General features: G+C 37.2%; 2 protein-coding genes across 8 annotated transcripts in view; one reads left to right on the forward strand and one right to left on the reverse strand.

Annotated features, from left to right (window-relative positions):
• The first annotated feature begins 5,318 nt into the window (after positions 1–5,318).
• Positions 5,319–13,785, forward strand: ssr3 (signal sequence receptor, gamma). 2 transcript variants are annotated; one of them, XM_028464119.1, is made up of 6 exons: positions 5,319–5,545; positions 5,891–6,017; positions 7,161–7,256; positions 7,434–7,565; positions 7,697–7,778; positions 13,775–13,785. In XM_028464119.1, exons 1-5 carry the CDS (start codon positions 5,413–5,415, stop codon positions 7,761–7,763), a joined length of 555 nt encoding a protein of 184 aa, XP_028319920.1. In that variant the 5' UTR covers positions 5,319–5,412; the 3' UTR covers positions 7,764–7,778; positions 13,775–13,785. The 2 variants fall into 2 exon arrangements, with proteins under 2 accessions (XP_028319920.1, XP_028319919.1); XM_028464118.1 differs by lacking the exon at positions 13,775–13,785 and having other exon boundaries at positions 7,697–7,902.
• Positions 12,160–14,152, reverse strand: part of kcnab1a (potassium voltage-gated channel subfamily A regulatory beta subunit 1a) — a 102,969-nt gene continuing 100,976 nt past the window's right edge. For 5 of the 6 annotated variants that reach the window (XM_028464115.1, XM_028464112.1, XM_028464114.1 and 2 more), the window contains 2 exons: positions 13,216–13,304; positions 12,160–13,149 (listed from right to left, as the gene is read on the reverse strand). In XM_028464115.1, coding sequence (XP_028319916.1) covers positions 13,060–13,149; positions 13,216–13,304 — 179 coding nt within the window. In that variant the 3' untranslated portion in view covers positions 12,160–13,059. The remainder of the gene's footprint in view (positions 13,150–13,215; positions 13,305–14,152) is intronic. The other variant, XM_028464113.1, reaches the window with a different exon arrangement.

The raw sequence follows: 14,152 nt of genomic DNA on the forward strand, positions 1-14,152 counted from the left end.
CAGGACAAAGAGAAGATACACAACCATTAGACACGCAAACGTCTCAGTGAATGTGTGAGAAAGTAGATGTTATGGCTGGGGTGTGTTTGTGTGGCTGGGAGGATGAATGCTGCTGTTGGTGGTTTTAGGCCAAATGTTTGAATCCCACCACGCTGTAGCTCAGTAGCTGTACTGCAAAGATTTAGCCTCAGGTTGAGCAATAATGATTTTTTTTTGTGTTTCAGGTTTTCATTGATTTATTCATTCACACATTTATCTATAACTGCTCATCCTATAGTCCAGATGTGCCTCTATCACAGAGCTAAGAGACATAAAGCAAACAAAACCAAGAGCACTCAGAGAGCGCAAACCTCAAAGAGCCAAATATCCCCGTTTCCAGATATTCACAGTTATCTGGATCAATGATCCTGATCATGGTATCATGATTGTTCAGAATTTAAAGGCTTGAAAGAACTTTCTATTACCATTAATAACAATATGGTAGATAAAATATGCAATATATTCTGGATGAAAATGTGTGTAGTAAATGAGGAACAAACCCGACAACCCAAGTCCAGTTTATTAAAGATCGGTCAATTACAAACGGAGAAATTAACTTTGAATAATGAGCGATAGGATTTTTTTTCATTTTTAAAACTGATCCAGAATCAGTATATTGATCCAGCTCCCCTCCACAATTTTATGGAATTTCCATAGCATAAGATCTATCTTTGGTTAGAATTTTGTTACTTTTGACGTAATTCTGCAAACAGACAAACAAACAAATAAATAAATGCAAATAAATAAATACTAAATGAAAATATTACTTTAGTTTATTCTAGTTCATTTTATTACCTCATTGGTGGAGGTAATAAACTAAACTAGAAACATTTGAAAAGATTGGAAAATTGAAGCAAATTTCATTCATTCATTTAAGACCGTGAGGACTACGGACTAAGGCTGCCTCCGAATAGTCCCTCCTACCTCCTTTCCTATCCACTTTTCCTTAATCCCGTGGATGACTTCACGGGGTTAAGGAAAGGAGTTAGGAGACTTCCTAAAGGCGTTAGGAAAAGGCCATCACGTTTTTTTGACAATCAAACGCACTTCCACTAGGTGACGTAATAATCCTACAACGGTGAAAGTTAGTGACGACCGCCGTGGTGAAAAAATTCGCAAAAGTGGACTACTAAGAGTACATTTATAACAGTTTCTCCTGTGCCCACTGACGTTATCTCAAATATCGCAAGGTTTGAATTTAAATCAAAGGAAAAGAGGCTACCAGGCTACTAGGAACAAAAAACAAATTAAAAGAACGTCACATTGAGAATGGTTGCTCACACTCACCTTTCACACAGAAATCAACATTAATCTGAATGATAAAAATAACGAAAGCAAACTAATAAGGCAGTGGCTATCCTTACGGTTGCCGTGTAAATATACCGACATTCAATTCGTACGCAGTGCCTCTATTTGGCCAGTTTAGATCATGTGACCAACCCTAACCCTGAACCTAACCAAACACATTCCTTTACCTAACCCTAACACTAAGACGCTACGTACTTGTATTTCGGTAACCGTTCCAATAGAACTGTGGGTTGTTCGTACAGCAATTATACAAATAGACACTTTCAACTAAGATTTGGCTGCACAAAAAGTTGACATTACTGTGTTCATTTTACAACATCTGCATAACATTCATAGTTCAAATATGGGTTTTGATTAAAAGTTGTTCAAGGCATATCACTGCAATGGTAATTGACATGATCTGTGTCCCTTTTAAGTCATTATGATTTTCCGTGAACACTCGTGTCCGTTGAACGCTCCTTATCATGGCCGCCACTTAAACGCTTCCGAGGGTTAAGGAGAAGTGGATAGGAAAGGAGATAGGTGGAACTATTCGCACGCACCCTACAACTGCCCTTTTGGAGATGCTGTCTGACTCATTTGATCTCAAATCTTACACAAGACAATAAACTATGTGTTTTCCTGCTGCCTTACTCATTGCACAGACGCCTACTTTGCCTGCTTGTGGTTATAGATTTATGATTAGATTTTTTCAGAAAAAGCATTTCACATTGAAATAATGGGTAAACAGTGATTCTAGAGTTATCAAAGTATTTGTAACAGACACTCGCATTGTGGCCTGTAAAAGAAGCAGATGTAGGGCTGCTATAACTTAGCTTCAAGCTCATTACAACATAGAGCTCAGTAAGAATTTGTCAGTGTAAAAGGTGACTTGTCATAAATCCTCCTCAGGGTACAATCATAGGAAGCTGTAATGTACCACCCCAGCCTGGCCAGCTGCCCCACAGCACTATTGTGTATGTGTGCAACACTGTGTTAATTCTCATCCCTCTCCATCTTGCTAGGGCCTGGCCTGTGTGTGCCTGTGCATGCGTGCCTTATGGCTGCAGTGTCACCCAAGTAATCTGGCACCAACATGGGAGAGCGAGACAGAGAGAGAGAGATCACAGCCTCCCTGGCATTGTGTTGGCAGGGCTTTTTTGCATCTCACTGCCTCCCTACTGCTCCTTCCTGCACCCCTGAAGTGCACTGTTAATCCTTAAGCTCTATCCCCATTTAAAGACAGGGACATCACGCAAACCTGCCTGTCTGCATTTCATTCAACTACACACACAACAACAACACACACTCACAGGCCCTTCAGTCACACATGCCTGCTGCTTGGTCTTCCAAACACAGAGAATAGTTCAGCAGGAGGTTAAACTCTGAGGTGGCAACAACAGCAACAGCAACATCCTTATGATGTGACTTTTTCATCTCCAGTTGCTCTTTGGAGTGTCAGGACGTGAAGATGAGGAGGAACCTTTTTTATTTGTTGAGCAAAAGCTGAAAAGTCACACCACAAAGAAGATCAGATAGAACACACCCAAGTTGATTCCTTAATGTGAGAGCTTATGAAGAAAACTATATGACAGACATGAGGCCCTCGGTCTTATCTTGTGCGGCCCCCAAAACCAAATTGTAATTCATGAAGTTGGAAGTTACACAAAACTCCTGAAACACAGAAAACGACAGCAAAATGCACAAAATGCCAACAAAAGTATACAAAATAACAATAAAAACACAAAAAGAGTTTTAAAGATACAAAAAACAATTCATAAATACACTAAAAGGCAACAAAGACACACTAAACAATGACCTAAACACCAAAAACGACTACAAAAACAACAACATATACAAAAGGACTTTAAAGACACAAAAAATTATGAAAAATATAACAAAAACACACATAATGACTCAAAAAAACACACATAAAAAGGACAATAAAAATGAACCACATTGAAAAAAAAAGTCTTCAAATTGAATTAAAAACACACAAAATGTCTAAAAACTAAAAAAAAAAAAAATACAATTAAAAAAACAATGAGATCACACAAAAAGACTACAATGAAAAAGCTCTTTGTTGTTTCCTGTGTTAATGCAGCCTCAGATTGGTCCTTATTTTAAGTGCTGACATGAATATTGGTCATGTGGGCCACATTTGATCGGACAATCACATGTTTGTGGCCCCCGCTGTGATAGAAGGTGCCCATCTATGATTTATACCCATATAATGGAACTTTCAATTCACAATACAGCTTTATTGGTCACTTTACGAATATCTTACTATGTTTGATATCAAAGTATTCTGCGTAGACTTTTGGTAAATAGAAACGTTGGTAGATACATCTTCAGAACCATGACATCATGTGCATTGACATTAAGAACTGGCCATTCTGTCTGGAGCTTTTATGTTCTCACAGATTTCATGGAGTGAATGTGTAAACTCAAAGTACACAAAATATGAACACATTATTAACTTGGTTGTTCCTTTATTAAAGAACATAGAGATCAGCTGTGGTAAGAGCGACCGTCACTGACCCGCTGCAATGAGAAGACGACGCCCTCTAGTGGTCAGAATAAAATGATATATTAAAAATAAAATAAAATAAAAATCAAACTACAATAAAGTCAACTCAGATTGTGTTTGTGGATATAAACTTTATTTGATGTTACCTCAAGTTGTTTGTGTCATTGTGTCATGACGTCACATCCATTAAACTTAACAAAATAAAGGTGGTCTTACTTTTGTCAAAAAGCTTCATTTTCACAATACTTTCTCCAATACAGACAATAAATCTCAATGCTTATTTCTACACATAAAATCTATGAAAAGACTAGTTTCTAATCTAATCACCGCTAGAGTCTGTTCGTACCTCTAACAGTCAGTAGGTGGTAGTATAATTTAGTTTGTTAAAGCACTCATCATCATCATCATCATCAGTAGTATTATATACAGTACCTCCTATTGTAGAAACATTTTTACTTTGAATTGCGGTTTATGATACATTGTTTTTATGTTATAAATATTATAAAGCATTGTTATTTGTGGGTTTATTATTTTTTCATTTTTTTTTAAAGTGTCCATAAATTCATAAATTGTGTTTTCTGCAAAATCTACTTTGTTTGAGTCTACAGCAACTTCTAGAACTTCTGGGACAAACAATTGTGTATAACATATATTTGACTTTACAGACTTTTTTTAAAAAAAAAAATAAAATTCCTAAAAATGTTCTAAGACGGAGAAAAATATCCGTTCTTGTATTGTGTTTAAATTTTCATGGGATTTATTTTTGCAGCATTTATTCAATCAATCAAATTTGATTTTTAAACACTTTTTATGCTTTCATGGATTTTCTTATGCACACACTTCTGAAATGATGTATATCAGCAAATGGCTACTTTTAAAACCACTATGTTTACAGCGTTAACATTACTGATTTGGAAAGTGTCAAAGGTGTACAGTTTCTTTTATTTTTATAATTTTAATTGCACTTTGCTTGTAAAATTCCACGAAAGGAAGTTTTGAAACTGGTAAATTACTTTTTCTTCTTAAAGTGCTCTTTTGACTTTTAACCGAACGTTGGAAAATATATTTAGGGAGCCCCATACATGACATGATGCAGAAAAAAATGTATTGGTGTCCATGAATTACTAATTTGTGGCCACAAATAATAATTAAAAAAAAAAAAAAAAATTGTGGCCACAAATTATTATTGTTATTATTATTTTTACCATGTCATGTCTGGGGCTCTGTAGATATTTTTTAAAACGTGTTTGTATATAAATGTTCTTCTTTTTTTTCGCGTAAATACATTCAAAGCCAAGTGAAAATAAAAAAAAAAAGTTACTTTTTTTCGTGTCCTGACCTCTGCTGAATAATTATATTTGAAGGTAAACTCCATGTTGTTTAGGTGCAGTGTGTTTTCCAGCCTATGGGGGCAGACATGATCCCACCTCGTCTCGAGCAGCTCACCGAAGAAGCCTTACTTCCGGGTTAATGCTGACGCGTCCCTCTTTGGTTCCTATTCCACCGACGTGTCAGTCTTTTCTTTCCCGGACCACAGCTACGGTCGTTCTGTACACATGGCGCCTAAAAGCAGCACCAAGCAGCAGTCAGAGGAAGACCTCCTGCTCCAGGACTTCAGCAGGAACCTTTCCGCTAAGTCCACAGCTCTGTTTTACGGGAATGCACTGATCGTGTCTGCTATCCCCATCTGTGAGTAACACCCAGACTTTAATCAGCTGTGTGTATGTGTGCAGCTGTATACAGATACTTCATCATTAAGTGTGTGTTTTTTTTTTTTTTTAAATTATGTTTGCAGTCTGCGGGAAAAACAAGTCAATCTACTGAAGTTAGCTTAAGTTAGCTCTGTAGCTAACACTCACAAATCTTTCACTTCTAAAATTGTGAGCAAAGCTACAGACGCAAGGTGTGTTCTTTTATCTCTCTCTCTCTCTGTGTGTGTGTGTGTGTGTGTGTGTGTGTGTGTGTGTGTGTGTGTGTGTGTGTGTGTGTGTGTGTGTGTGTGTGTGTGTGTGTGTGTGTGTGTGTGTGTGTCAGGGCTGTTCTGGAGGATCTGGCACATGGATCTGGTCCAGTCTGCTGTATTATATACAGTGATGACTTTGGTCAGCACCTACCTCGTCGCTTTCGCCTACAAAAATGTCAAGTTTGTGCTCAAACACAAGTAAGAATGAAACACATGCTATTCATTGTACATCTGTGGCTTAGTATCTTGTTTTTATCTCTAATCGTGAATCTGTTTGTTTTTAATTTCAATAGGGCTGGGTGATATTGACCAAAACTCATATCATGATATTCTTACTCAATTTGGTGATATATATATATATACACACAATATAAATCTTGATCATTTTATTTCAAATGAAGTCTGATGAGAAAAGACAATTCCTGGTTAAATTTACTGATGAAAAATGCCACACAGGCACATTTACTAACAAACAGCTGCACAATATGTGCTACTTTAGGCTTTTTCTCCTCTCAGGGACAGCACGTGTGAGTGAGTTCTGTAGTGTTGCTTGTTTAGGGGAAGGTCTGGGTTAGGACGCACTTGGTGATCATCGTCTAACTGTGCTTTTCATGCTATTCTGGGAAGTAGTGAAAGCAGTGACTCCTAAAATGAGTATTTTAATACAAACCGAGCTATTAAAATATTTATCGTTTTAGGTAATATTGTAATTTTCCATATCTCCAAAATAGAAAACTCTGTGTTGAATCTAGATATATCTCCCATCCCTAAATTCTACTTATAGGAGTAATTCCCACGCTATGAGACTTCAAATCCTCTCAGATCCCAGGCTGACGTCAGTTGGTTTTATATGTGCCAATGTCATTAGACACTTGAGAAATGTTCTTTAAAAATGTTATTACATAACATTTTACATTATTTTTTCCACATTTGGTTAAGTCTGAGTTTAAGGGATTTAAAGCCTTAAGTCGTATTCCTACTGCCTACCTGATATGTAAGACACAGAATGCCACAGGAAATCATTCCTGCCTGTGGCAATCAATTGTTATAACATCTGTATTTTTGTAAATATCTGTATCGTATTTGTATACAATTTGTATTATTAGTATTATCTATCCTACTTCATTTTTACTACTGTAATGTGTGTCTATCTGATCCCTATTTTTAACAGTCTTTTACTTAATTGTACACTTATTTAAAGTTTATTCTTTCTTTCGTCTTTGTCAAATGTTTTCATTCTTTTATTTGTGAATGTTTTCCTTAACTGGCTGTAACAAAAGCAATTTCCCCCTGGGATTAACAAAGGAATTCTGATATTTAAGAAACGTTTCGTTTTTCCAGAGTTGCACAAAAACGTGAAGACGCCGTCTCCAAAGAAGTTGCCAGGAAGTCAGAGGCAGACAATCGCAAGATGTCTCGCAAAGAGAAAGACGAACGGTGAATGTTGCCTCGTGTACACACTCATACATATGTTAATATTTTAACGTTTGCTTTAGAAACACTGTTAGTCATTTGTGGAGCTAAAATGATGGTTTAACCTTCTTGGGGAGAGAATGTCTAATTTTTTTGCAGGCGGTTCAGTTTATTAACTTTCAGCTTTTTTCCTTTAACCAGAATCCTGTGGAAGAAGAACGAAGTGGCCGACTACGAGGCCACCACTTTCTCCATCTTTTACAACAACACTCTCTTCCTGGTGCTCGTCATCATCGCTTCCTTCTTTTTGCTGAAGAATTTCAACCCCACTGTGTATCCTTTCACGTGTATTTATCACTGATATCAGATACCAGGAACATGTTTTTCCTTTTGTCTTATCTGGCATATGTAGGTTTTCACTTGTGATTCCATTGGTGTTTCCTTTAACCATCTTTTTTCCCCAGCAACTACATTCTCTCCATCAGTGCGTCCTCAGGCCTCATCGCTCTGCTCTCCACAGGCTCCAAGTGAAGACACAGGATTAGGGTTGATGGAGTAGAATTGGTAACAATGGCTTCCTGTGAGGTGGAATTGGGTTAAATCATGATGAAATGTGTAAGAAAACCCAGTATTCTCAGATTTTTGTAACAAAATAAAAGGATCACATGAACTTGTCCTGTCATTAATGCTGTGACATAGCAACATCTCCATGGGTAAATGGTTTATTCTTTTACTCACACAGACTGTTGGTTTTGAAACAATACACAGATGGTTCCCATTGCTTCCACATAACAAAACAAACCTCATGGTACGTAACGTGCGTCCATTGTCACAAAAGGAAAAAGTAGTGCCATTTTTCAGTTTTAAAATGTAAATATACGACCAAGGAATCAAATTTAATTTTAGTTGACATTGTTTTAGATTTTTTTGTCCCTTCACCAAACCGTAAATGAATGTTAAAAAGTCTAAATATCTGATAATCACATGTAGTTTGTGTGTAAAACTCATAATTCTCTGCATTTGCTTGACTGAGTTATGGCAATGCTATTGTAGCTATTAAAGACTGATTAATAAAAGTTCCATGGTTATAGCCACTATTTAGATGCCAGGTAGTGTATGATCTGTACCGATAAAGTTCAAATGTGTGATTCATTTCTTTTTAAATCTGATCTCAAATCCAATACTTTGTAGGAATGACATTTCCAAATATGTTCCTGTAAAATAAGTCAAGGCACTCTGTCAGTGATGGACTCGATGTGTAATTCTAGCTACCTGCAAAGAAACAATGGACAATTTATCCAGCTATTGTTTTTGTCAAAGCAAGTACAAAACAATCAAAGTGAGTCATTAATAAAAACCTAACATAGGTCTGGGACTCAGCCAGAGTTTCTGGCCAACATTTCTGTCATGGCTTGTTTTCCAGGTAAAACGGAAACAAAAAAAACACAGGAACTGTAGAAAGGTTAGAGATGATGTTGATAATGATGCACAATCTAACACCACAAGAGAGAAAAATCTTTAAAAAATAGAAACTAAATTGCTTATATTTCAGAAGGCTAGAAAATAATTGAATCAAATAGGAACAGACGTACAGTGGAACAAGTCTATTTACATTGTATTTATACATATAAGCCATATGATGCAGTGAGGTCCTCCTACACAACAGAGGCTTTCTGCTAAATAACATTTTATGTACATGTTATATTTTCAAAAAAACTTTTTTCTACTCTAAAATAAATACTGTATTACTTTCCACATCCTCAATACTTCATTTAATCAGCCTAGCAAATATTCTCATTGTCCACACGGGGGCGCCATGCTTCATCTTTCCCTGCTCGGTTTTTCCATTTCTCACATACGGAAGCCGAGAGCACTCACTTGAGAGAAAAAAATCTGTTTTTTTTTATTTTATGTTTTTGGTTTGTTTTTCGGGCTATTTTGTTTCATGTTTTTTGGACTAATTATTTTGTCTTCTATTTTTTTTGGAATAATTTTTTCAGTTTTTTGGACAAATTTTTTGTTTTGTTTTTTGGACCAATTTATTGGTGCTACTTTTTTCCCTTGTTTTTCAGACTATTTTTTTCTGAGCTTAGAGGGCATTTGAAACAAGAAGACATAGTCATCAACATCCTTCACCAAAACAGAATAAGGGCAATAACTCCGGAAAAAAAAATGAAAAATTGTGCGCTTCTCATTTTCGAACTCCATCAAGGTATTGATAACCTGAAGCCACACACCGAATTTGGTTATCCTATCTTAAACAGTTTCTGAGAAAAGCTGTCCCCTTTAACTCGGACAAACGGATGAAGCTCAAACCTATAATAACAGATGCATTTATTTCTTTATTGAGAGCAAACATGGCCGGCTTGTTTATTTAACAAAAAATGTACTTTCAACTTGGTTTAAGACCCTGTGTGTAACTAATTGCGTACCTCAACGTAATTGACCCGCAATGGGTAGAAAGTGAGCAGCAAGGAGTCATAGGATGGATGTGCTCGCGGGATTTCCAAGTACCTCGATAATACAGAAAAAAAAAATTAGCACAAAAAACAGAATGAATTATTCAGAAAGATAATACACTGAAAATCAGAAAAAAATTTTGTCTGAAAAACAGAAAAAATTACTCCACAAAGAAAAAAAATAGCCCAAAAAAATCAATTATTCAGAAAAAAAAATGTTTTTTTTTCCAAGTGAATGCAATACGCTTCTGTACTCGCATACTTTATAGTTTATCAAGAAATCTGTGTGAGATAGCAACGTTGCATCTACTCCTTAGTGTTTTCTATGTGCAATAAGTAGAAAGAGGCACCCTATAGCTGGAAAACATGCTCCCAATCAGCAGCCAAAAGGATCTAGTCGTCACTACTCTGTGCTATGCGTAATAAAGGGCTGATAACAACACATCTGGTAGGTAGTCAGAAGTTAATTCAAGCTTATAGAGGAAAAGTTGGTTGTGACCCTATATGTGGTCATTAATCTGTTAATGGTAATCAGCAGATTTCTTCCCATGACCCGAGCATGCAGCCTGAATCACATGGTTTCTCAGCTCCAGTGTTCATGTTGCTTGCTGCATAGCAGATATTTATTCATAAAGCACTGACAAATGGTCAGGCTGCAAAAGTTCAGCATGCAAAGCTTCCTATTGTCCACTTTTATCAGGTCATTACAGCATATTTCTGCGGGCCGCCAAGTATGAAGAGGAACTAGTGTATTTGCTTCCTCGGGCAGTACGTTTTAAACTTGTTACCCAATGATGTTGTAAATATATGAACAATTCTACAACTGGTTGAAAAGGTAACTGTTTAACTTTGTGAGTAGATTGATATAAATGTAATTCAACCAATCGTTGCCACTTTAGATAATAACTCTGTGAGTGGGAGGGGTAGCAGTGTATGGAAGCAGATTAAGGCCAATTTTGATGGAGAAAATAATTTTGAGCAAACCATGAATAGAGTTGAAATGTTGAGATTAAAGTTGAAATTTCGAGAATAAGGTTGAAATATAATGTAAATATTAAAGTCGAAATTTAAAAAAAATAACTCAAAATACAATATTGTTATTAAAGTCAAATCTACGGTAGTGGACAAGGGCCAATTCAGCATATACGACAACAGTGTCCATCAAAAGTGGCCCTAATCTGTTTCCGTAGCTCCTCCACAGTCACAGACGGACTAAATGCTCCACCTCTTCCAAACTTGACTTGTTTTTCTTTCTAGCTGATTCAGTTTTTGCCAATATCTCTTCAAAGTCCTTAAAGAGATTAGAATCTCTTTGTTATTAAACCCAATGTAGAAGTATAGTTCACTGCATTCATCGATACACGGCATTTTGTAGAAAGCCACGATCTGCTGTTTGTTGTCATAATCTAGTTTTTTCGACTTTAATCTCAACATTATATTTAAAATTTATTCTCGAAATTTCAACTTTATTCTTGAAATTTTAATTTTAATCTTGACATTTCGACTTTATTCTTGAAATTTTAATTTTAATCTTGACATTTCGACTTTATTCTTGAAATTTCAACTTCAATCTTGACATTTCGACTTTATTCTTAATTTACCAAAAATTAATTTCTCCATTAAAATCGGCCCTAATCCGCTTCCATATGCAGTGAACTTCAGTAATCTTCTTTAGAATAATTTAGTTATTAGTTGTTTCCTTTTTGAATTTTTTTTTTTTGTCATTATTGTAGTTAGTCTCCCACCATTGAGGTAAGATTTTCACCAACATTAAATTATTTGTTAAAAAAAATAATTGAGAAATCCTTGAATCTCGTCAACGGCGAAAATGAATATCTTGGTTCATCATTGACCGATCTTTATAAAATTTGACTCAGTTACAGTATGTTGGGTTGGCTCCTCGATTACGACACCGAGTTTTATCCGCATCAAATCCGGATTGTGCATGTCATTGCGATTTCCCCAAGAAATTGGGGTGCCCATACATTTGGACTTACTGTATTGTCATTAATGGTGATATAATTTTCTTCCAAGCCTTTAAAATGTGAATGATAATGGTACAATGATCAGGATCACTGATCCAGATAACTGTGAATATCTGGCAAAGAGCATATTTGGCGCTTGGTGGAGGTTTGTTATTGTTATTCTGCACAAGTTAACTGGAGTTAAGGTTTTTTGATGAGAATGATTAATCGTGCCCACTGTCAGGGCTCTTTTTGTGAAAAGTGAGAAAAGGATGTTCACTGAAGTGTTGTGTATGTGGCTATAAGGAGAATCTTGCTGATCAGGGGGGTTCAGACTCCCTCCTCTATCCTTCCTGAAACTGATTAGGGGTTATCATGCACATCTGCTGAAGAACTGGTAATAAGCGTCTCGGCTGTGTTCGGAGAAGGTCAATATCAATTTAGTGAGCCTATCTAAAGCTCACAGGAATTGCACTGATATGGAGGAAGTAGAAGCCACAGGAATAAAGTAAAACTATCTTCTCATGTTTATTTCAATTACCATCTTTGTAACAGTCATTCTGCAGCTTGAAATGATTCAATATTAATTTAATGGACCCCCTAACAAACCTTTTTACAGCCCCTGGCCGGCTCTCATATAGGGGTTTGCTTCTACTTCTGAAGTGAAATCCAAAGCCTGAGGTGCTTTGATGTTTTCTGCTCTGATACAGGAGGTCTCCCAAGTGACACAAATGATCAAAGCCTATTGTACTGAAGAATAATTGTGGGTGGACGGCGAGATAGAAAAATAAAAATATGATTTTAGACTCAATGGTTCATGATAAATTAAGAAATCCGGAGAATTACCAAGGTGCCCTTGAGCAAGGCACTTTCGTCTCCCGATCAATTTTGAAGTTAGAGTCCACCTGAAAGCAGGCGTTGATAATATGCAGGTTTTTATCTAATCATAGCTAAAAAACAATTAACAACCAAAAATTGTACATCCACAAGGATGTTTTTTCTTTCAGCTAGACTTTAGTCAGCTCACTGCACTAAACAACAGAATATTGATTTGGATCACTGACTCTCTCTGCACAGGCACAGCATTAAGGACTAATGATGCTGCAGTGGGCAGGTTTAACCACAGAGTTTAGAAATGAGTGACATTTGAGTGTTCAAACATTGTTTGTTCTTGGCTGAGCTGGACTGTTCCTGAGAGGAAACTGATCTGACAGGACGTCTGAAACAGTAACACGGTGCAATGCTGCCTCCTCCAAACTGAAGTGAGCTGGAGCTGAATGTCGTCCGAGGAGAGAAAGGAGGACATAAGCGCTGAGCAGAAGGTATTATACTGTATACTGTAGCAGTACGGCTAACATGGGCAGGTGAGGATGACCTCTGTGGAGGTGACTGGATCAGCGTGGACTAGGAGCGGTAGTCCTTCTTACTGTATGGCCTGTTGCCCAGGATGTTGTCGATCTCTGACACCACATGAGAGGACATTTTTGGAAGGACCTGAGATGGAAAGAGTTGATCAGATGGTGAGATGAAGTGCCAAATATGTTTCTGTGAGGTTTCTACCTGAATGGCGCCGATGTTCTCTGTAAGCTGTTCAGGATTGGATGTTCCTAGAAGGACTGAGCTCACGCCTTCATTTCTTAGACACCATGCTGGAGACAATGGAGAGCACATGCAGATCTTTAGGTGATTGTCACACTCGCCACAATCATATCGGTTGATACAGTCTTCTGGCAGACTATACATATATATATGCGTGCATGGCTATAAGGGAGGCACTGAGGAGGTTTTTAAGGAGGCTCTAAGGAACGCTCTGAAAGAGGCACTAAGGAGGTTTTTAAGGAAGTTCCAAAAGAGGATCTAAGGGAGACTCTATGAATGTTCTAAGGAAAGTAAGAAACTAAGGAGGTTTTTAAGGAGGCTCTAAGGGATGTACTAAGGAGGCTCTAAGGGAGTCGCTAAGGAGGTTTTGAGGAGGCTCTAAGGAACACTCTGAGGGAGGCAACTAAATGAGGTTTTAAGGAAGTTCAAAGGAGGATTAAAGGGAGACTCTATGGAAGTTCTAAGGGAGGCTCTGAGGAGGCTCTAAGGGACGCATGGAGGCACTAAGGAGGTTTTTAAGGAGGCTCTGAGGGAGGTTTTAAGGACGTTTTTAAGGATGCTCTAAGGGAGGCATTAAAAGTAGTTTTTTTGAGGAGGCTCTAAGGGACACTTTAAGGGACATTCTAAGGGAGGCACTAAGGAGGTTTTTAGAGGAGGCCCTAAGGAAGTTCTAAAGAGGTTTTTCAGGAGACTCTAAGGGTTTTTAAAGAAGTTCTAAGGAATATCTAAGGAGACTCTGTGGAAGTTCTAAGGGAGGCTCTGAGGAGAATTTGAAGGATGTTCTGGGGGCTTGTCCGGGATTTGAACCCAAAACCTCTTGCAATACATACAAAGAAAACTACACCCCCAAGATGTAGTGCGATTAAAAATAAGTTTCTTTGTTAAGCTGCTAGTTGGT

Source organism: Gouania willdenowi, chromosome 13 (assembly GCF_900634775.1).
Source record: "Gouania willdenowi chromosome 13, fGouWil2.1, whole genome shotgun sequence".
Classification (NCBI taxonomy): Eukaryota; Metazoa; Chordata; class Actinopteri; order Blenniiformes; family Gobiesocidae; genus Gouania; species Gouania willdenowi.

What these genes read in the sequence shown, in the direction of transcription:
- ssr3 (XM_028464119.1), top strand. Translation starts at nt 5,413, where the DNA reads ATGGCGCCTAAAAGCAGCACCAAGCAGCAGTCAGAGGAAGACCTCCTG. An exon ending in CGTGTCTGCTATCCCCATCT is followed by an intron (nt 5,546 to 5,890) that starts GTGAGTAACACC and finishes TGTGTGTGTCAG; the next exon opens with GGCTGTTCTGGAGGATCTGG. An exon ending in AAGAATTTCAACCCCACTGT is followed by an intron (nt 7,566 to 7,696) that starts GTATCCTTTCAC and finishes TTTTTTCCCCAG; the next exon opens with CAACTACATTCTCTCCATCA.